The sequence below is a fragment of the Mustela nigripes genome, chromosome 1 (assembly GCF_022355385.1).
Source record: "Mustela nigripes isolate SB6536 chromosome 1, MUSNIG.SB6536, whole genome shotgun sequence".
NCBI lineage: Eukaryota > Metazoa > Chordata > Mammalia > Carnivora > Mustelidae > Mustela > Mustela nigripes.
Window position 1 is genome coordinate 201310358 of NC_081557.1, and position 24231 is coordinate 201334588.

The window sequence follows — 24231 nt, forward strand, 5'->3', positions numbered from 1 at the left end:
GGGACACTTGGGTGGCTCAGTTGGTTGGACGACTGCCTTCGGCGCAGGTCATGATCCCGGAGTCCCGGGATCGAGTCCCGCATTGGGCTCCCAACTCCACGGGGAGTCTGCTTCTCTCTCTGACCTTCTCCTCGCTCATGTTCTCTCTCACTGTCTATCTCTCTCAAATAAATAAGTAAATAAATAAAAATCTTAAAAAACAAAACAAAACAAAACAAAACAAAACATGTGCCTAGTGTTTCTCGTTAGCCCCTCTGTTTGCTTTGGTGCCAGGAACAACTTCAGGAAAATAGAGGGAGTGTCTCTCTACACAGTATTGTCCAGGAATAAACTGTCCAAATAGAGCACTTTGTCAACCTCCTGTTGTAGAATAATTACAGCATCCAGAAAGTTTTAAAACAGTATAAAAATTTCATCTCTTGTCCTTGCCTCATACCTACACTATGACTCCCTCAACAACTCCTTAGACCAACAGCAGAAAGACATCAAGCCAGCCTTCCCGAGAAAGAGAAAAATCTCTTCTGAAAGCTTTTGGCCCTAACCAGTTGCCAATTTGGCACTAAACCCAATGAATTGGGCGTGGAAGGATGTGGGGTGGGGGGGATCCTGAGTAAAATATAAACATAAGACAAGCATAAACAAAGTATAAATGCCCTTTTTGAAAAATGCCAGTTATATCCAACCAAACCCAATAGTTTGGAAAAGCCTAACTCCTTCTCCCACTGCCCCCTGAAAAAGAAAGAAGTACAGTACTTACAGTGTCATGAGATTTATCCTTGACATCATAGACTGTTAGCTTTATTTTGGTCTCCTCATAGATGGGATACTCAGATGGGAATGTGACACCAGTCAAAAACAGTGGGTCTCTTGTTCCCTGCAACAGCACAAGCAGACAACTTTGATTCCATAAAGTAGCAACTGCAGTCGGCAGCATGCAGGGACACATGAGAACACAGCAAGTGTGTCTGAGTCTGTCTGTTTTTCTAGGAAATAGCCCTATTGGAAGAGAGATCTGAATCGCCAACTGATGCTCATGGGTGACAGCAAGGCCCAGAGCCCAAATTCTGATAGAGCTATCGATAGTAAATGGCACGGCATCAGTGTCCGTGCTGCTAACAGTCTGGAAAAACAATTTATTTTCATTATATGCAGAATCCCTCCTTCAGGTCAGTTGTCAGTCCATTTAGAATAGATTTAATGGATTTGACCTGAAATCCATGCAAATAAGCTAAGATATTGACTGATCAAATTAAAATGAAGCTATTTTCTCATAAACTACCATTTACTTCCTTTCTGTGATGATTCAGTTGAAAGCCATGCTCTGATAATGTCCATTTGTTTTTAGATGTTCAGCTGTGTTTTTTCTCAGACTGATCTGAAAACTAATGAAAGAAACTAAATATGATGGATTTGGGCCTATGAAATTACTAACATAGGATGCAGTGCCCTGGATATTTCCATGCCTCAGAATTAATTTTGAGAGAACTGACATCCAACATTAAATTTTACATCTATATTGTCAAATATCATTGAGATGTTTGCTAGAATTTAGTAAACCAAGTGTCTTTGAGTTTCTGAAAGCCCGAGTTATTTATTTAGTCATTCATTCTTTCTCCTTTTACTCAACAAATACTTCTTGTTTAGCTCTGTGTTAGACACTTTGGAAAAAGACAGTCAATAAAACAGCCCAAAACAGCTATGTGTGTTCAAACATAAACAACTGAAATGTGTCAAAATCACTTCTTTTAAGTTTTGACAATATACATATATTTTAAGAATAATGAAACTGGAACGATATTTGAAATTTTTTTCATAGAAATGAACAATTTTACAATTTTAGTCAAGTTTTCGCGGTATGAATGAGAATATTTTTGTTAATTCAACTACAGCATTAGCTACAAATTATACCAGCATTGGAACCTAAAGTTTCCAAAGGGCATATTCAAGGCTACATGCAGGAACTGGGTCATTCCCATTAGAGAAATGAGTCGAGTTCAGTCTGAATCATTTATTCCGGCAGCCAGGCACAGGCTGGCACTGAGCAAACCCAATCTGGGGCAAGCTACTTCGTTCCTTACAGAGAAACTTCTCGGTCAAAACAGACAGGGCTTACAAGTCTGAAAAAAGGCATGCAGAGCTAAGGAACTTGAAGCACACTTTCTGTAGTCCCAGATGTTCCAGTATTTCTCATTCACTAAGTTCGTGAAATAAGTGTAATGAGAACAAAATAATCAAAAGGGAAACACTTCCTCTTTTGAATCTGATCCAATACAATAACACGTTTCCTCCCGACACATATTGAATGTTATATTAGTAACAATAAATGTAAATAGGAAATCTCTCATCTGATGAGTAATATTTACACCCTTCAGCTAGAAACATTCCAATTTCTCAAATTAATCATCTAACTTTCTTTGAAAAACATGGTACATTAAAAAGACACACACAAAGAGCAAATAATATAAAGTTTCCATCAGCAGACTGAAGAACACAGGAAAAAATGAAAAGTACAAGAACACTTAACTTCTCTGGGGGTACTTTATGACTCTTTTAGTCCTCCCAAATTAAGTATTCGTTACATTTAATTTTATATATGTATGTATATATATTTTTTTCTCCCCCCCTCTACTTGGTGATTTAAGGATCCAAAGTGAGATTATTTTTTTTCTCCTTACTAAAGAAAAAGAAAGTCTATGAAAAAGGCAAGCTTTTCTCTCATCTGTTTATTCTGGTAAGTTAGCAATGCTTCATAACCTCAGGTATGCTTTCCTAAATAACAGAGGACAGGAACATAGCACAGCTGCAGGCCGGGGACTGACTAACTTCAGCTGTTTGCTCAAAGTCACAGAGAGGCTGAGAAGGCGACAGCGCAGCAAAGGAAGGCAGACACCCAGCCCGCTCACTCACCTCCACAATTTCCGTGCTCGAGTATCTTGTCAGACCCTGCTCCGCGGGGTGGATGACTGAAATCTGCACCAGTGTGTTCAGCTTCCGATCACGAACGGGGGCCACCAGATCCTTGCATGCTGGCAATGACAGAGCAGAGAGAGAGAAAAGAAACTAGCACCGTGTCTCAGGGAAAACTTCTGTGCGGAGCTGGAAGTAAACTTAGCGACGGCGCTGAATGAAATCTCCTGGGACTCAGGCTGATTTTTTTACAGAGGAAGTCCCTTGGAAGTACCTTACAGAAATAGGAAGTCACGTGCTGCAGAGCTGAGAGTTCATTTCCACTGACCACGGTTGCCGCTCCTGCTAGTCTGCACCGCCCTGGGATGCCAGGTCTGACGTGTGACTCCACACACAGCTCTGGGACTTGAGCGACTTTAATTAGTCATGAAACCCTGGGCTTTAATTCACACTCCCAGACAAAGTAAGCTGAGTTGCGCTACATCCAGGAAACTTTATGCTGTTCCTTATTGACACTGGTGGGAATAGTTCAAATGTACCAGTGCACCCTGTCTTGGCTCTAGCAATCTACTGGATATGATCAAACGCAGCAACAGAAAACTGGGGAGAGCCCTTACCCCACCAAAGCTGCACATAAGCCGCAGGCAAGCGGCAGAGGAGGCAGAGGAGGGGTTAGAAACGCCCTCGGTCTGGGATTCTAGCCAAGTCTGGGAGGGAGAAATGTGGAATCAGGATGGGTTAATTCTTGCCCAGGAGCCACAAATGTAGGAACTTTCCTTTGAGACACCAGGCTCATATTACAGAAGCTCAGCACCATACCATATTTCCTTGAATATTTTCTCCTCCCACAATCATCCCCACAATTCAGGGGGGAAATCCAAAAATGTATTCCTTTTCAGCATGTCCAGTGTCCCTTCTCCCCTGACTTTGAAATAGTAGTTTTACTACCTGCAGCTGGATGGCTAAGTCTGCTATAAAGTGTCCTCATCAGAGGGGGTTCGAGTTATGCCCAGCTGGTGTCTTAAGGCAGGCTGGAGGAGACTGGGCTCTTCTGTCTGGGTCCCTGGGTGAGAAGGAGCTGCGCTCTATTCCATCCTTAGCCTACACTTCTGACTGCTGCAGGAAGGGACAGAAGGACAGTGCATTTAAGCTATATTCTGTCACTGCAGCAGTTTACAGAACCTTCATCAGAGTAACCATCAAAGAACAGTACAAGTCTAAATCTAACTTTTTTTTTTCCCCTTCCGGAGATATATTGATGTTGAAACCTCCCATCAGTATTTCCTAAAACTGGGAAAGAGTTTTAGGACAGAGGTACTAGGCTTAAATCCAAAACTTGAAAGCAAAGGAAATTTTAAATGTAATTATCACCTTCAGTGGCTTACAGATCATCTCATTTATAGAAGCAAAATGGGATAGAGGAAAAAGCAGGAGTTTTGGGGGGGTGCCTGGGTGGCTCAGTGGGTTAAGCCTCTGCCTGCTGTTCTACCTACTTGTGATTTCTCTCTCTGTGTCAAATACATAGATAAAATCTTAAAAAAAAAAAAAAAAGCAGGAGTTTTGGGATCAAACGGGTCTGTTTTTTGGCTAGTTCTAACAGCTAGGCAATGCTGGGCAAATTTCTTACCTTCTTAACACTTCTTCCCAGACTTTGAGATCCTTTTAGTCCTGTATAGTATTTTGTCATGATTTTTCCTTATTTAACCCATGTCTATTTAAATGCCTCCGGCAATACAGGAGAGCTTAGGAAAGCATATGTGGAAAAAGTAACAGCTACAGTTTTGCCCCTCCCTATTTTTTTTTTTTTGAAGCATTTTGCTAATTATCTTTTGATTTCTCAAAACAGAACTTTGAGTTACTCTCTCAGTTTTACATATTAAGAACAAGAGGCTTAAAAACAGTAGGGGCTCACATTTCCATTATTAAAACCCTGGTGGTTTGTTTACATCATTCCCCATTAGCTCCATTTCTTTTCTAGCATACTGAGTTCCTCTCCTCCCCCATGGCCTCTCTCTTCTGAAGACTCACTGCCATGATTCTCTCTTGTCTGACCCAAGAGATCTACAGTTTTAGGAAATACTGATGGGAGGTTTCAACATCAATATATCTCCGGAAGGGGAAAAAAAAAGTTAGATTTAGACTTGTACTGTTCTTTGATGGTTACTCTGATCATCTCCTCTACTTGCCTTGTGAATGTGTTTAGCTTCATCACTCATTCGCTTGGTTATCTGTTCAGAGCTTTCTCTCCACTTACAGATATTGACTCTATCTGTTCCTGGATTTTAAAGCTAGAGTTTATTTGCTTCAAACACATGCATCTTGCCCTCTTCCTTGGTTGTAACCTCATTTCTACCTGATGAGCTTATGACACCTTTGCTCAAAATAAGTTACTCCTTTTCAGATTTCTTATCAGGCTTGACTGTGGGCTGTGGTTGTTTCCCAGAAGTGAGCAGTTGTTCTCCATTTTATCAGTGAAACTCTCAGACTCACTCCTAATAAAAACAGAAAATCTTCATTAAACTGAAATGTTCTGTCCAACCCAATTTACAGATATCCCAATACAGAAGAAGTAAAAAGAGCAATAATGGCACTTTGTAATTCTCTATTTTCTATATCTAAAAACGGGCACAGAAAACAAAAACAGAACTCACACCTTAGGAAGCCCATACCTCTTTTCTTCCCAACAGCCCAGAGGATTTTCTGTTCCCTCATGCCTATGCAGTAAGATATCATGGAAAGACCCTGAGATCATTCAGAATTCCTGAGCTGTATTCCCACATTCCTTGTTTTTTAGTTATGTGATGTTATGTGACAAGCTCTTAGACACTCAATTTCTTCATCTGTTTACCTGTTTACCTGTCTCTCAGGGTGGAGTTGAAAAAGATTTTAGACCCTTTTTATTAATAGACTTTTCTATGAAAAATAAAGTTTACCAGTATCCTTCTACTAATATTTACCAATGTTAATATCATTTACCAATATTTAGTGTTTTATTATTTTGTAAAATGTTTTTTATTGACTCAGTCATATTCAGATAACTCTGTAAACACGGTCACCAGGTCCAAGATTTCTTGCTAAATACCAAACTAGTGCATGAGTCATTGCATTTCATATAGTGAAACCCATACACACCATGGATCTATACATACTGAAACTGTCCCACTGGAGGGTGATAAATGATGAGTGATTGGATTGCTTCATGGAGCTATTACTCATTTGATTACCATAAAGTCTAACCTGCATAAGAAATATTTGGTAGCCAATAAAGAAGCCTGGAAACTACATTTCTCAGTCTTCCAACCATACTTGCCACTGCCCATTACCCAAACAAAACTCTCCTCTACATAAATGGCATTTCTCAACTCAGAAGACTAAAGGCACACTTTGGGTTTTGCTTCTCTTCTTCTGTTTTATTCATTTAAAAATTTCTTGAACTAAATGGGTACTTAATAAATGCCTCTCTGACCTCATTCATGCATCTATCTATCTACTATCTCTAGATATAGATCTATATCTGTATCTATATATATACATATATAGATATATTTAATGTTTATTACTGCCTTTTTACTGGTTTTGTTTTGGACTGAGCTATTTTAAAATATTCCCAAAGTCCAAAAGAGTTTACATATGCAAGATGCTGATAGGTTAGGGTTCAAATGTGCTTGTATCCACTAAATAGTCTGTTTTATTTTTTACTGAAAAGGAAAAAAAAAAAAGGAGCAATATGGAAGTAATGAGTATTTTTTTTTTTAAAAGCTATAATTTGAAGATTTATTTAAGAAAAATAAAACAGCTCTGAGCTACTGGTTTTTTTGTTTGTTTTTGGTTTTGTCTTTTCTGTTAACTTTTCTACGGTAACTAGCAACATGAGGGTTTACTTTCTACTGCCAGTGCTTTGAATGAGATGCCCACCGGCATCCCCAGCTCAGATTCATACAGGAGCCAGACAGCTCTCACTCCACAGAAGGGAATCCTTGGTATAAGTGCAAGGATAAAAATAAATGAAGCTTCAGTATCTCGGGGGAGGCCCAGACACTGAGCAAACTGGAAAGCCTACACTGTATTAACAGAGGGGAATTCTATTCAGATTCATTGCCTGAATAAATGAAAACCCACTGCGGCTTGATTTGAGGATTGGTCCAGGGCTTGAAATCCCAGTCATCACGGTGTAGGCTAAAGCCATAAGAACCACACAATGTACCTCTGTGACTAGATTTGGCCTAAGGACCAGAATTTTCTACCCTCTGCTCTAGATGCTTCAAGCAACTACTTGGAGTCTTAGGAAGATAGCACAGACCATCTTTTGCTTTTGTAGTTCTCATGCACGACGGTGCAGAATCTAAGGGACAAGGTCTGCACAGTTCTTGTTAAGTTAAATATTGTCTCTATCCAGAAATGCTGTTTTCATAAAATTCCAGCTTCCTTTTCATTTGGCCATCATTTCTAAATCATGTCAAGTCTCTTGAATCCACCCCGTCTTGCCAGCCTTCTAGCCCACTTTGGCTGGAAGCCTCGAACTGTCTCTAGACTCTGCTGCCAGAGAGTTCAGTCCCAGCAATAACCATCAGAAGCAGAACACAACTGTTCATTCAGGTGCCTTTGAATTCAGCAGCATTGGCCAAATCCTAATGTTCTAGGACCTTCAATGGATATGGAGTGTGAGAATAAGCAAAGAGGCCTGCCACAGGCTTCCACAAGAGCGGGGACAGGAGCCAGTGGGGCCCTATGAATTCACAGTTGACTCCAAGCACCTCTCTCTTTCTCTTAAGAGCTCTTTCTTCTTTGAAGTCAGGTCATTTTTCTTGCCTCACTCCCTTTCATTTCTCTTCTTGTCATTCAGTATCAGTGGCATCTTACAAAGTGTATCCTCTTTCCTCCAGAACAAAGCAATGGCCACAAGCAAAGGAGACAGGGGGTGGGGGTGGGGCAGGGGACTTTGACAAAGATTTTCACATCTCTATTTTCTGTTTTTACATCAGCAAAAAGAAAGTTAGGCTTAGAGGAGAAACCACACAGTATAGCATAAAGAACATAGAGGAATGGCTTTTTTACTTAAGATAATACTATATTTGAAAGCTGGATCCAGCCTAAGGGATTATGTGACTTTGGATAAATTATCTCTTTGAGTCTCTATATTTTAGTCTTTAGAATGGATGCAAAAGGACATATTTCATAGATTTGTTATAAAGATTATGTGAAGCAATGCTAGGCACAGCGATGTTGTTAACATTAATATGAATATAGTTATGTCTTGACACAAAAATGGATTTTACTATCCAATATTCTTATGGTAGTTAAATGTTTAAGACAGTCCAGGTTGGTCCTAATTTTGTGTAACTTTCTGGTTTTTCAGTAAAAGCATTTTATTAAATTCATTACTGTGATTTTGGGGGGGCGGTATTTGCTTGTTTTTATATAGGTAAATAAAAATGTTTTAAAATCTTTTGTGGGATTATTTGTTAATTTCAGATCATAGGTATCATTAATACGTTGCCTTCTGTGAAATCCGTAGTGTACACTTACACTTGTTAATTTTACTTCTGACTAGGCTCTTCCAATGAAGAAGTCAAAAACAACAGAAGCTTTATTTTCTGTCTGCCAGGCAGATGAGCTACATGTAAATTTTTGTCAACTCACCCTATGAGCAGGGGTTTAACTGGGAGGTTAGTGTACCTTTATACTGAGAGCAGTGGCTCACAGGGAGGATTATCTTAACACCTGAGATGTCCCAACCAGTTATGGAAAGAATTGCTCCTCTGCTCTGTGTACTTCTTTCATCAAAGAGGAAGACTGCAGGGGACCCTGGGTGGCTCAGTGGATTAAGCCTCTGCCTTCAGCTCAGGTCATGGTCTCAGGGTTCTGGGATCGGGCCCCACATTGGGTTCTCTGATCAGGGGCAAGCCTGCTTCCTTCTCTCTCTGCCTGCCTCTCTGCCAACTTGTGATCTTTCTCTATCAAAATAAATAAATAAATTTAAGAAAAAGAAAAAAAAAGGGAAGATTGTAAACGCTAGTAAGCTGTCTTTCTCTTGCAATTAAAAATAAACGTTATAAGGGCACCTGGGTGACTCAGTTGGTTAAGCGACTGCCTTCAGCTCAGGTCATGATCCCAGGGTCTTGGGATCGAGTCCCACATCAAGCTCTCAGGCCCATGGGGAGTGTGCTTCTCCCTCTGACCTCCCCTCTCATGCTCTCTCACTCTGTCTTTCTCTCAAATAAATAAAATAAAATAAAAATAAATGTTATAGCTAGAATGCAATATAGCCTGATGGAAGCATACCTTCTCCTTTGATGAAATTTTATCTCTCATCTCTCCATAGTGAAAATGGAAGGGATATATCCATGCCCTTCAAGAGCCAAAAAGTCCAGGGCATTGAAGATGAGGGATCTTAAATAGAAAAGCAGCTTTATATGGGGAGTGCTGTGAAATGTATAAGCCTGATGGTTCACAGACCTGTATCCCTGGGGCAAATAATACATTATATGTAAATAAAAGAAAAGAAAAACAGCCTTATACAAATAGGGCTTTAGGGAAATAACCATCTGGCTTCTAGGCTCCTTCAACAGCACCATTCTTACTTATCTTACTATGGCTGAGAGAATTAGCCACTTCCCCAAGGCTGTGGGAAATGCTCTGGGAGCCTAGAATGCAGTTTTTTAAATTTACTTCTCGAATTCTTTTTGTTTGGTCAGGTTTCTTATAAATGTCACATATATATCTTTCTCCTTGTACTCCAGAAAATTAGATGCCACTAATCAACTGATAAGCCAATTTGGGTTATGTTTCCAGTCCAATAAATTACTGTACTCCATTATATGGTTTCACAGTTACCATCCTATACCAGTGATTAAATCGAGATTACGCAAATTTATAGCATACATTAAAAAATGTAACACTTAAAAAGCCGAACAGCCCTTTTCTAATTGCTTTCCACTATAAAACGTATAATATGCTTTCCTGGTTTTGTCTCTTATTCCTCTCTGATCTTTATTCTTCCTTTCTCTCCAGAATTTTAAGACAACCACTTTTGAAGTCTAGGCTTCCAACCTCTACAGTTCAGATCCCCTGAGTAGATTCAGAAGACAGTACTGCTTCGTTCCCAGGGCACTGCAATCCATGACAATTCAGTTGTGTGTGGTAAAATGGCAGAAAGCAGAGTGTATCTGCTTCATATTAATATCCACAAAATGAGATTTTACTAAGTATTTGGGAATACTCTATTCACTTTTAAATATTTTCTGAAGGCTGCTTCTTAGAAAAATGTGGCTTGATATCATACTGACTGATTTATGGCCATTAATGTATACATTCTATGCACATTCAGTATTCTCTATAGAATCTTTAAGAATCTTTAATTCATTGAGTCTAGCATTACATCTTGCCATGCCTGTTCATTTTAGCATATTTTCAGCTAATCAAGGCTACTTTCTGTATTTTTTCTCATTTGGCATTTTCCCTTTGTGTTCTCTTTTCTGCCATCTCAAATTTGCTCTCCAACATATGTTTCTCTCATCACTGTGAAAGAGGAGGTCATTGAAGACATCACTGTATATTTACAAAATGTGGGGCTATTAGGGTCAGGAATACATCTCTTTTAACCCACAGCTTTTTCTTCAATTAAGCAACTGTTTGTAAGTCCTTATAGAGAAAAAAAAAAGTGTTATTTCCCCCTTAACTGTTGTGTGGAAGATTTTAATTAACACATACTTCCCTCAAGAATATGTAAACCATGCATAACTGTCAACATAAGAAAATTTGTTGGAAAATTTTTAAAAATATATAAGAGTTGGCATAAAAATATTAGAATGTTTAGAATTCTTTCTCTTCTCCTTTTTTGGTTTTATTTTGTCTTTTAAGATAATGAGTTAAAAAAAAAAAAAAAAAAGGTCCCAAATTCAGTATCAGGGCCTGACTTTTCAAGGAGGATAAGTACTGCCCCATAACATGAACCAACAGTATTAATTTTAGGTTTTTAGAAGGTCAAGGGGAAATAAGCAATTCAGTGTTTGAGGTTGAAGATATAAATCCAAGGGGTGCCTGGGTGGCTCAGTCAGTTAACTGTCTTAATTAACTGAGTTAGTAACTGAGTTAACTGACTTAACTCAGTCAGTTATGTGTCTGCCTGCGGCTCAGGTCATGATCTCAAGGTCCTGGGATCAAGCCCAGCTGTGGGCTCCCTGCTCAGTGGGGAGTCTACTTCTCCCTCCTTCAGCTCCCCTTTGCTCTCTCAAATAAATAAATAAAAATCTTAAAAAAACAAAAAACAAGAAATCAATGCACACATACACACACAGGAAAAAAAAAGCCATCCTCATGCAAGAATGTTTTAGACATACTGAAATAGTGCTATATTTTGGGCTCCTATATTACAACAATAAAATGCTAATATCAAACAAATTTTAAGGTTGTTCTCATTTAAGATAATACATGAAGCATGCAAAGAAGATGGGAGCTGGGGGGCAGGAAACAAAATGTACTGTATACTTACTCTGTGTCAGGTAGCAATGGGCTTAAACTTTGGTTGTGATAGCACATGTCCAGAACAATAGTGTGCCTGCTGCTGCCTCATTATTCCACTAAATTCCATCTCTTTCTCTCTTTTTTTCACTAGTCAGATTTGTGGATCACAACACGTGGCTCAAAGATGAAGACTATATTTATTAATTTGCTTTTTACTAATAACAGAGTATTCAGCAGTATCTAATAATTTTTCCCAATAACATCATTCTGTTCTGTCTGGTCCTCTGCATATTCAATGGTGATTTAGTTTTGTAGAAAGGATTTTAAGACTCTCAATACTCTGATAATAGAACCCAAATAAAACATGAGGAAAGGATGAGACTAATGCCTTAGGGAGGAAGCAGATGACAGAATTATTGAGGAACATAGGCAATAATTTGCAAGAGGGAATTTAAAAGATTTTGTTAGAGAAACATTGCTTTGGAATTCTTGCTACACTGAGACTTGAGTATTACTGCTCCTAAATTTCATTATAACTGGTTGAGTTATAAATTAAGCTGATTTCCTTCATGTAAAAAGCTAGATTCACATTGTATGGAAAAAAAAGTCCTGATATAATTTTTTTTTCTTTTCCCCATAACAGAATAATATACAAATATGTCACCATATCTTGCGCATATCTCTGTGTGTTAAATAAAAACATGTTGGCCTTTTAGATGAAAAAAAAAAAAATGGCTGAGAAGATGAAATTCACTTCCTTAGTGTGGAACATGACACATATGAAAATAAACTACCCACTCAGTACCGGTTCTGAATTTAAGTATCATTGAGGAATCTAGAGAGAGAGAAAAAAAGAACCTCTTCCTGGAACAATGGTGCTCTCGGGAAATGCTCTTTGATTGTCTGTGCTCTGGAGCACTGAAGAAGCCAGCTGTACAGAAGAAAGCATATTTGCATATAAAAAGAACAAATTTTGTTCACATCACTGTTGTCAGTACCAGAAGACTCCCATTCTCCAGCTTGTCCCCAGCTCCCTCAGCTTCTTTTATGTCAATCCTCAGAAAATACTATTTTGTCTTGTTTTTTGTGACTATTACCTTGGTAACTGAGACTCCATCCTCAGACAGTTGAATTAAAAACAAGTCTAGGGGCACCGGGGTGGCTCAGTGAGTTAAAGCCTTTGCCTTCAGCTCAGGTCATGATCCCAGGGTCCTGGGATCAAGCCCCACATCGGGCTCTCTGCTTGGCAGGGAGCCTGCTTCCTCCTCTCTCTCTGCCTGCCTTTCTACCTACTTGTGATCTCTGTCTGTCAAATAAATAAATAAAATCTTTAAAACAAAACAAAACAAAACAAAACCAAGTCTGTGCCCATGTCTCTTCAAGTTTTGATATCCAGCCCATCTGCTGAAGGCCACACACTGGTCTGGCCTCATCACCTCACAATGGATATAGACTTAGCTCTTTGTGCGCAAACTCCAGACTCATGTTCCACTTCAGAAACAAGTGCTTGCCGATTTCTGCTGCTCTTTTCAGCAGGAACATATGTGCAGCTTAAGAAAGGAGGAAAATGTTGTTTCAAGAATGGAAGCAGGTCCCTCCGAAAACTAAAAGAAATATTGTAAGTCAGTTAATGGAAATCTCTGGTGTTAAAACTAGGATAGTGGAAGTAAGAGGAAACAATCCAGAGAACAACAGCAAGCCTTCTACCTGCCCAGAGGCCAAGAGGGCAACATTTTCCCAAGACTACCAGTTTGACATGGGAACCGACGGGATTCCTATCAGGGTAAGAGGGGGGCCCATCAGTGGGTCCAGAAGGGCATGTGGGTTAGTGAGTAGCAGCTTCCTGCTTCTCTGTTTTATCTCCAAACCAAGAGATGAGGCCAGTAGGGCTATTGGAGACACTTACAGGAGGGGTGGCAGTAAAGTCAGAGCCTGAATCACCAAAGATGGATGGCAAAGAGAAGTGCACTCAGAGTTGTTGAACTCTAAGGGCACAGAATGATTGATGTCTAGGAGTTATTTGGAAGGCTGAGGACAAATAAAGGAAATAGGGGTCTGGAATGTTGCCTTCAGGGGTTGATGGTCTCCTAAAAGAATCCATTTGTTTGGGCAGGAAGTAGCAAGCAATCTGGAAAGCAGTTGTTCAATCTGGACATCTTTACACACAACACATTGACTCATGGTCTGGCTTTCACCAAACCCTGAATTGAGGCAATTTTTAGACATGCCTTCCCAAACCAAAATATTTTAGAAAAGTTGCATTGTATATATTACACTTAAGCGTTTACATTTTAGGAGGTGTTGCTTAAATTAAGATAATTAAAAAAATTTTTTTCAGGAATATTACTTTTTATAAATGTGCCGCACTTAATATCTATATGTGGAATTCATAGTTTTTTTGCTGTCCCTTGAACTGCTGTCCCTCTAACGCCAAATATTTTATAAGCAGTTTGAAAGCATTACATCAAAGCTTTACATAAATAGAAAATAAGAGGAGAGAAGGAAGAATGGGAGAAATAGATGGTCCTGAGGGGATAGTTAGCCTCTTGTTTTACTTGTCTCCAACTAGAACATCATTTGGGGCAGGAGAGTATTGAAGAGCTTGAAGAATATAGCACCCCATCTTTCTTGAATCTCTTGAGTCAATCATATGTGTGATTTTCCTGTGGACAAGAGAACAATCAGGCTTTCAGGGTGTCAGTTCTCCTATCATAAGACGGTTGGCTCACAGGAAGTAAAACAAGGTTTTGGTACAGAAAAGCTAAAGCTAGAAATGACTAGTGATCCAGGAGACATAGAGCATGAGAAAGAAGACAAGCGAGTGTGTAGGTGAGAAAGCGAATGTGGAAAAGACTAAGGACAGGAAGGATCTAATTATTTAGAACAAAATCCACAAGTTCAACACTACGTGGAAAACTGTGTAGGTTAAAAAATTTGAAAAGTAGAAGACAGTGGTTCTAGGAGAATCAGAGTTTGAAGGAAACAAAGAAGATACTTCTTAGAAAAATTGTGATCTCCAAGGTGAGCAGTTCAAATATAAGGCGCACCAGAGCTCCTGCTAGCGGACTGAAGAGGGCTTCAGAGCCTTAGCTATCCAGGACACTTCAGAACAAAGCAGAAGTAGTTTAAATGATTCAAATTAAAGAACCACCTTCTCCACTCTGCCAGGATATGTGATACACTAGGTAAGGTAAGAATATGAGATACCCTTTGTTTGAAGGTCTCCTTGATAGTTCTTACTTGTTTTATGTAGTAAGGTTCCCAGTCATAGATCCCAGTCCCAACTGGGTGACTGCATTTGTGATGGAGTCTCAATATTCTCATCTGGAAATGGGGATGGTAATTAGAGTTCTCCTCACGGAGAATTTGTGAAGATCTGATTCAACATGTGAAAAAAAAAAAAAAAAGGACTGAATTTCTAACAACGTACTAACATTTCTCACTTTCACATATATTTGCTCAAACACCCTGTGAAATAAGAATTATAATCCACAACTTACACATAAAGAATCAGAGTTTGGGACAGGATAAGGGATTAACCCAAGACAATAATTAGAATAATACCTCTCAGTGATCACTTATACATCTAGCACCATTTTTAGTGCTTTAAGTACACTATCTCAGATTAATCCCCAACCCCTGCCCACAATAAAAATGAATTTTTTAGAGTCACACAGGCAGCCAGTAGCAGAAATAGGATTCAGATGCTCTCAGGATGACCGTGACCCCATGCTATTGGATTGTCTTCTCTCAGGGTTATGTAGTATAGGCTTAAAAGTAAGCTCAAATCTCTGGACCCAGAGAATTTCTACTATTTTGGTTGTCTGTTATGCTTCTAGCTATTTGTTTTTGTATGCTTTTAAGAACATCTTTATAAGAAGATTACTTGCTTCATGATGCTGTCATAACCCCAGAATCTTGAAGTGACTCTGTGAAGAATTTTAGGCATAAAATTCTACACAGATAAGCAATTGCCAGCTACATAGTCTAGTTACAGAATGCCCTTGTTTGGCTCGACCTATGACTGATTCTTTCTAGAAGATTTCCAAGGGCAGTAAGGCTCTATCTCTCCTAATAACTTGTTAATAACAAAATACCAATGATTAAATAGTTGTATTTATTGGGACTTTTTAAATGAGTTACTTTTTACAAATAATTGTGTTAGCAATAATTACAAAAACATTTCAAGGGCATATCTAAATATATACACTTATTTTATGAAGAAATATGAGAAGAAAAAAGCAATGGCATTCATGCATGCATTCAGTTCATGGATATTTATTGAACATCTAAATGTACCCAGCATGATTCTAGGTGACAGTTTCACAGCAGTGAACAAGAAAAGAAGCTCCCTATTTAATGGAGCTTATACTCTAGTGGGACATGAAGTTTAAAATAATAATTTAGTGAGAATTTTAAATAGGGTGTTTAAAATTGAGTGTTGGGAGGGAGGGTTGATCAGGAAAAGCTTCTCTGATGAGGTCATGCTTGAGCCGTGACCTAAAACATACCAAGGAGCCAGCTCAGAGAGGACAACTGTGAAAACCCAAATTTTTGGCTTGTTTGAGAAGCAAAAAGACGACCAAGGTCGATGAAGAATGAGCTAGAAGGTTAGCGTAAGTATGGTGAGAATGGCCTGCTTCTCAAGATCTTTATAAAATGTGATAGGATATTTCAATGTTATTCTAAGTGAAATGGAAGCCATTGGAGGATTTTATCTAGGGATGTGAACAAATCACACTGATAGTTTGAAAAGATTACCAAGGCTCTTCTGCTGGGTGGGGACCATGCAAGGCAAGAGCAGATGACAGCTTCCCATAAGGACTCTCCTAACTGGCCCCCGTGAGAGCTGATACCTGCTCAGAACTGAACAACAGCAATGGCAAAGAAAGGAGTTGGTCAAACTCAGAAAATATTTTCAACATACAAATTATAGGACTTGGTGATGGATTTAATGTGAGATTAGGGGAAAATAAGATTCAAGAAAGGGTTATAGTTTGGGGACTGGCATAACTAAATGGATAGTGATGTTCTTTATGCAGATGGGCATCATGGAGGAACAACATTTTGGGAGGGACGGGAATTAGAATCAAGAGATCAGCTTTTAGATGAACAAGTGGAGATAGCTACCAGCCCATTGAAAATGGGAGTTGGGAGCTCCATGGAAAAGTGAAGGTAAGAGTTACAAATTTTGGAAACAAAATAAATGTTGCTTAAAGCTACTGACTGTGAAATTCTTAGAGTGAGAGGGTATTTAAGTTATGTGTGGCATTACAGCTGATATTCTGAATTTGGACAGGTTTTGACCTGGCAATATCTTTTTCTTAAACGGACTTCTGAGACCTTACCACTATAGATAACAGCCAAGAACAATCTTTTGTCCTTGGTAAAGTAGGGGTAATAGGAGACTAAGTGGTAGAACACTTGAAAAGCTTGAACACTTGAAAACATAATGCAGCTTTCTCATGCCTGGTATAAGACCATAGGCAGGTCACTTAACTCTGAGAATCAGTTTCTTCCATTGTGAAATGGGCATAGTACCACTTTTGCCAATTGCAATAGGTCAAAGCTCAAGTAAGAATCATTTGGGAAAAGACGGTTTTGTACATTAGAAATGTGAAGGGACTTTTCTTTAATCCTGCATTCCACTCTACTAGGTCTCTTCTCTTCCCCATGGCACGGTTCCCAGGCGGCCGAGGATACATTTGGATACCATCTGCTCCACAAGAAGGCTGACTGATAAATTTCAGTCACACAGACAGCAGCATCAGGGGATCTTGCTGCCTCACAACCTCTGTGGATTTCAACTTTATGCAAAGCAAAACCACCTAATGAACAAAGCCCCTAGGTAGTCCTGATTCCCCAATTACCCATAAATAGCAACAGATGCTGCAGAGGTAGACCTGTTCCAGTGACCAGCGGATCTCAGTAATTAGACAATGGAAGGATGAAAGTAATTAGGTAAATCACACAAAAAGAGTAATAAACTAGATCGGGCAAGTTGATCATGGATAAAAGACACAAATAAAGGTGGATAGTGAGCATTTTAAAAACCCATCTAATTTAACAAATAATTCGCGAAACGTATGTGAAGAATCAGTTTTGGTCTGGGAAGGCAGACCTGGTCAAAGACCTCCTTTAATCGAAAAATCCTATGTTATATAACTCAGAAAGAAATGTGATGAGAATAAACATACTTTATCACCACATAACTTTAATTAAGTGATATGGTTGCAGCAAACGGGAAGTGGGAAGAGAAGTTCGATTTCTCATATACTTCTCCTTTATTAACGATGTCACAGATCTCAACTTCCTGAAGAGTGCCAAACTAGAATCCAGACCTGTGTCAACAAGAACAGGCTGTGCTCTGACCGCAGCACACATTCAATCCTGAGACTCTAGAAACCACTACCCACACAACAGACCTGTTAGGAGGCTCTAATTGGTTCATTTTCTCTTCTTCCAGTTAAATCTCTAATTATTTCAGCAGTACAAAAACATAATGCAGGTCGTAGATAGCCTTTAATGTCTTCTCTTTCCCATTTCTGCACTTTTAATACTCAACCACAAAGAACATGGCCTTTGGAGTTAAAATCTATATTCTCTACCTCCTAACCTTATACCCTTGGGCAAGCAACTGAATTTATCTGTGAAACATGAATAGTGAGAAGCAACTAAAGGGTCAGTTGTAGAAACAGAGATAAAAAAATGACCTAATAACTGGCACTTAGAAGAAGTTCAATAAATGATGGCAATTATTATTCCCCAAAATATAGTGTTAAGACCTCCTGCTCAAGGAAGTCCTCATTGAATACTCACCCAAGGTTATATTCCAAATAATAAAGCTTAACCAGTCATTAAGTATATGTCAGATACCAGTTTAAGTGCTTTATGTACATTAACTTGTTTAATTATAACAAAATCTTAGAAGGTAGATACTGATACCCTTTCCATTTTATAGATAAGAAGACAAAGATTCAGAGACACTGTGTAATTTTTCTAAGGTCAAGTAGCCAGGTGGTAACAAAGACAGGATGCAAATGTTTGCAGTTGGCTTCACACTCCCATCTCTTACCTGGTGAATATATTGCCTCCCCACTCAGACTGTAGACTGAACTCTGAGCTTGAAATGCAAATCCACTTCTATTTGTTGTCTATTATTTTTGTTGTGCTGTTGGTATGTGGTTGTTCTGAAAATGTCTCCTCAAATATATTGCAAGTTAACCGATGCTGTCAAAATTGAGGTAGCTTAAAAAAAGGGAAGAGTCTTCTGTTTTCAAACTCTGAACAGGTAGGCAGTTGTCAGGGGCACAGCATGGCAGCAGAGTTTACTGAGTCTAGCTCAGCATGGCTAAGCCTTTTTTGAATCTCATCTAGCATAACCCCAAAGTCAGTAAGACTCAATTGTTCCTGATACCCAAATACAATTTGCTAGCAATAGACAATGTTTAAAGGGTTGTGTTCATTTAGAATTTTAAATCCAGTTTCTAATAATGTGCAATGATTATAAAATATTGCAACAGAATTCCTAGAGTCTTAATTTATTTTTGTTGTGGGATTATAAGTAATAAAGAGGGATACATAAGTGAGCATTAAATGCATCACCTTGGAAAATGAGCTCTAGGTTTTTGTTTCATGAAATTTGCTACTTCCTTTGCCTGAATTGTCTCTTGTTTTCCTTCTATACCAACTGAAATCCTGCTTATCCTTCCAGATCTGGTTCAAATGCCACTTCTTCTGAGTTGTTCTGATGCCACAGTTATATTTAATTACTGTTTACTCAGTATTTCTATAGTTGTCAGGGTATACCTTTTGCCCTTATCATAATCTGTGTACCACTGTAGTTGTCATCACCTCCTAGAAAGTCTTGGGAAGCAGGAATCATTAAGAAAGGGATATATCCTGGTGTTTAAAAGCAGGAGCTTCAGAATCAGAACACAACTTAGATCATTTCTTCCTTCCTTCCTTCCTTCCTTCCTTCCTTCCTTCCTTCCTTCCTTCCTTCCTTCCTTTTAGAGACTTTTAGAGAAAGAGAGAGAAAGGATGTGAATGGGGAGAGGTGAGGCAGAGGGAGAGAGAATCTCCAGCAGCTTCCATGCCCAGCTTGGAGACTGACTCAGGGCTCAATCTCCTCACCCAGAAATCATGACCTGAGTAGAAATCAATGGTTGGACACTTAACTGACTGTGTCACCCAGGTACCCCCTCAAACTTGGATCCTGACTTTGTCACTCAACTTTCATAAGATCTTTGGAAAGTTGACCACTGGGGATTTTAGATTTTTTAGCTCACAAATGAACATAATATGGGAGGGAATGCTCTGTATTCAGATTCCTGGGTTCAAATCTTGGGCTCATTACTTGACCAGTTCATGCCTGTTTCCTTTCCTATAAAACAAAAGTGACTGATAATAGAACAATTATCTCATAATTAAATTGTGAAACTTAAAGTAATCAATTTATGTAAATTACTGAGGACAATGTATGGTAAACAAACACTTGATAAATGTTAGTTATGTTTAGTGTTATCACCTTGTGGAGTTGTGGTGAGGAAAACAGGGCATTCTGTTTGTAAAGAGGTAACCACCATTTCATAATACCATAAGTATCATAGATTCTCAGAAAATGGTAGCTACTCCTGTGCTATTACTGTGATCCCAGAACTTTGTACAATGCCTTGTATTTAGAAGGTTCCCCAAAAATTACTGTTCAGTAGAAAACCATGTTTTGTAAGGGAAGTATCATACTGCAAGAATCAAGAGAATGGTCAGCTAGGTATGATGAAGCAACAAAATAGGACAAGCACAGACATGATCTAATTCTTACTAGATACTTCTATTATGGTGGGAAGATGATCTTACAGCCTATAAGAATGAATATCTTATCAGTAAAAATTAAATACAAAAATATACTTCTGTGCTTGATATTCCCTTTAGCTGGAGCAGCATACTGTGTATAGGGTGAAAATACTAAAGTAAAGAAGATAGACTAAAATCTTCCATTTTCCCATTAGAGCTTTAAAAAAAAGTCAGAGCTTTATAATCATTTATAGAACACAGACCAACAGGAAAGTGGAAGTGTGAACATAGGAGAGAATTGGTAAGTTTGGCCTCCTAGGATTTTTTTTTTTCTTTTAGAGAAACATATAAAACAATTCCTGATTTATAGCAATTCGTAAAGTATGAATGGACCTGACATGCAGGTTAATGAAGGCCCTAGCAAGCTATAAAAGCTGTGTCTATAAAGAGATGAGACTGCTTTTGTGCAGCTTGTCAGTCTGAGCACATTTTAATACACATTTCAAATTCTGAATGCAGAAAACTGATCGCAAAATTTACCTGACTTTCTGGGGGTTTTTGTTGTTGTTGCTGTTTTAATTTTTTGGTTTTGTTTTGTTTTTTCCCTTTCTAACCAGGCTATGAGAAATATAATGGCTCTATATTCAAAATCCAAAGTCAGTGCACATAACCTTACATATGATTCAACAGTAGAACAAAGTATTTAAAATCAACACCCTCTTGGGCAAAGGCTTAATAACCTTCCTTTCTGAAATTCACTCTAATATTTGAATTTACCTACCTAGGGACATCTTGTCATTGTGCCATAATGTAATGTTGTGATAAAATTGAATTTTAATTACTGAATTCTAGGATGGTACACACCATGTACCTAGTATAGCTGTACAGTGGGTTGCATATCCATGAGACTGCTTTTTTTAAATCTTAATTTCCATAGAAAAATAGTTTTCACAAGTGGTAAATTTCAATTTGCCTATTTAGTCATATTATGTATGGCAGAAATGGCATGGCTTACAGAGTGAATGTGAAGTTAATTTTTTATAAAATGCTTGGAATCACTAATTTTTCTATATATACCACTATTCTAAAAGACCAAGAAGTAGATGAATCAAGAATCAAGTCTGAGAATACATTTTCCATTTTCTCTTCAAGGAAGACAAGGTGGCTGGCCTTTCTATATAAAATTTGGTATAATATTAAATAAGTACTTAGTGCATGCCTTTTGCATGTGTGTGTTCTGGATGTGAAGTCTTTTTCTTGTTCCAAGCACCAAGAGTCTGTTTATGCTGCTCTCTGAGTCTGGAATGTAATTCCTCTTTTCCTCTTCCTATTCTTAATCCTGTTTTCATACTCGAAGAAGTGATTTCAGTTAGTCTTCCTTAGGAAGACATTTTTGACTACTCCTTCCTCTAGTGGTTTGATTCTTTACATAATCTCTTTTATTATTAGTGACCCTAAAAATCACTTAGCTATTAAAGGTCTCTTAATGATTTCAGGAGTCTTAATTTGACCTCTCTAATTATGCAATGAGCTAATTGAAGATAAAAAGCAGAATTTTACTCCTTTGGCTATGCCCTTTTTGTTGTTCAACTTACTCAGGTTATTCATTTTTATTTTTTTTAAGCTTTTATTTATTTATTTATTTATTTGAGAAAGAGAACATAAGCAGGGGGCAGGGGCAGAGGGAGAGGGGGAGGGAGAAGCAGACTGCCTGCTGAGCAGGGAGCCTGATGCAGGACTCAATTCCAGGACCCTAGGATCATGACATGGGCCCAAGGCAGACACTTAAACACCCAGGTTATTCATTTTTTAAAATGACAACTCCTGATTATGACATCTAAATGGGCACATTGCAGAGATTTTGGAAGATACGAGAAAGTAGAACAAGGGAATTAAGAATTCTCCTAACTTGTCATAACCACAGTTAAAGACGCTCATACCTATTCTTCCAATCTTACTCTTTTGTGCGTACAGAGAGTTAAATAAGGGTCATGTTGTACATGTAGTTTGTTATTCTGCTTTGACAATTTTTATATTCTCTTGTTCGATAAAATATCCTTCTGACAGATCATTCTTATGACTGTATGATATTCCCTCTTAAGATTGTATGTTTCATTATAAAAATTAAACAACATATGTTGATTGACTCTTAAGTTGAGAATAAAATACAGTGGCCTGTACTTTCCTTTTTTTTTTTTTTTTTGGCTTGCTCTTTCTTTTACCCATTCTGAATTTGAGGTGTTAGCAGAAAAGTCTAGAAATGGAATGATAAAATGGAAATAAACTCTCTGAAAATGTATGATGATATATGACCATGTTGCTGAGAAAACAGATTTATTTCTACATTGTCTATTACTGATTTTTATCTATGACAGCTTTCACAATATTACTATGAAAATTATAGCCGTTGCTATAGACTTCTCAATTTTAGAGAAAACTGAAAAATGAAGTGAGTCTCTGTTAAATTATTTGAGCCTTAGATTAGCCTGATTTTATGTACTAATAAAACATTTAGGGGAGGAGTCGAACATTTTCTTTCAAGAGGAAAAAGTCTCTGGAAAAAATTATCCCATAACTTAAATATGGATTCTTAAAAGATGAAATACTTTTACAAAAGGTAAGGGATTTAACAATTTGTTGGCTTTGACACTTCTCTCTCTCTCTCTCATGCTCACTAGAAGCTTGGCAGCACCCAATAGCCAGGGCAGATCCTGTTACTCTGTAGTTAGGGAGCGAGGGAGACTAGAAGAGGCCGTGGGGCCAGGATCTCAGTGGATCAGTATTTCTTCTATCCCAGAATTCTCCTAGTCTGACTTTGGCATTCCAGTCATCCAACAAGTGGCTCTTCACTATTCTGTCATTTCCTCTGAGGCCTTTCTTTTCTTTTTTTTTTTTTAACTACAAGACCAGATCAACTCCTAACTTGGTTTCATTCATGATCAAACCAGCAACCCAATTCATTACCCTTGAGCCCCAATACTCCCATTTTTACAACTCTATTACCTGCTACATAAATATTTACTATAGTCAGGCCCTCCTGCTGAGAAAGTCACTTGGGTCTTATGTTTGGTACAAACACTTTCCAAATAAGTTTCCACATTCTAAGTCCCTTCAGATACACAGAGGCCTTCTTTGACTTTTATATCTAAAATAGTCCCACAAGTCAGGAAATGACAGATGTTGGTGAGGATGCAGAGAAAGGGGAACCCTCTTATGTTGTTGGCAAGCTGGTACAGCCACTCTTTGGAAAAGAGTATGGAGCTTCCTCAAAAAGTTGAAAATAGAGCTACCCTACAACCCAGCAATCATACTACTGGGTATTTACCCTAAAGATACAAATGTAGGGATCCAAAGGGACACATGCATCAGAATGTTTATAGCAGCAATGTCCACAACAGCCAAACTATGGAAAGAGCCTAGATGTCCATCAACAGATGAATGGATAAAGAAGACGTGGTATATATAAATACAATAGAATACCATGCAGCCATCAAAAAACCCCCCGAAATCTTGCCATTTGCAATGGCATGGATGGAAATAGAGGGTATTATGTTGATCAAAATAAGTCAATCAGAGAAAGATAATTATCATATGATCTCTTTGATATGAGGAATGTGAGAGGCAGGGTGGGGGATCATGGGGGTAGGGAGGGAAAAAATGAAACAAGATGGGATCGGGAGGGAGACAAACCGTAAGAGACTCTTAATCTCATAAAACAGAGAGTTGCTGGGGGTAGGGGGGTAGGGAGAGGGTGGTTGGGTTATGGACATTGGGGAGGGTATGTGCTATATAGCAAGTGCTATAAATTGTGCCAGTCTGATGATTCTGACCTGTACCCCTGGGGAAAATAATACATTATATATTAATATAAAAAAACAATAAAATAAAATAAAATAAAATAGTTCCTACATCTCCCTAGTCAATTACATCTCCTCCAAACATGTTCTATAGAGTTGTTCTGTTTACTATCTACATAGAACTTAACACTGCTTGAAATTATTTACTTACAAGTTTTCTATGCTCCCAATGCAATATGTATGAATGAATGATATGTACTGTTAGAGA

At 38.3% G+C, this 24231-nt stretch overlaps 1 protein-coding gene across 6 annotated transcripts in view; it reads right to left on the bottom strand.

Annotated features, from left to right (window-relative positions):
- The window catches only part of INPP4B (inositol polyphosphate-4-phosphatase type II B), an 822310-nt gene that overhangs the window by 339630 nt on the left and 458449 nt on the right, over window positions 1–24231 (bottom strand). For 5 of the 6 annotated variants that reach the window (XM_059378706.1, XM_059378698.1, XM_059378688.1 and 2 more), the window contains 2 exons: window positions 2908–3026; window positions 758–874 (listed from right to left, as the gene is read on the bottom strand). In XM_059378706.1, coding sequence (XP_059234689.1) covers window positions 758–874; window positions 2908–3026 — 236 coding nt within the window. Of the gene's footprint in view, window positions 1–757; window positions 875–2907; window positions 3056–24231 lie in introns of those variants that run through there. The other variant, XM_059378730.1, reaches the window with a different exon arrangement.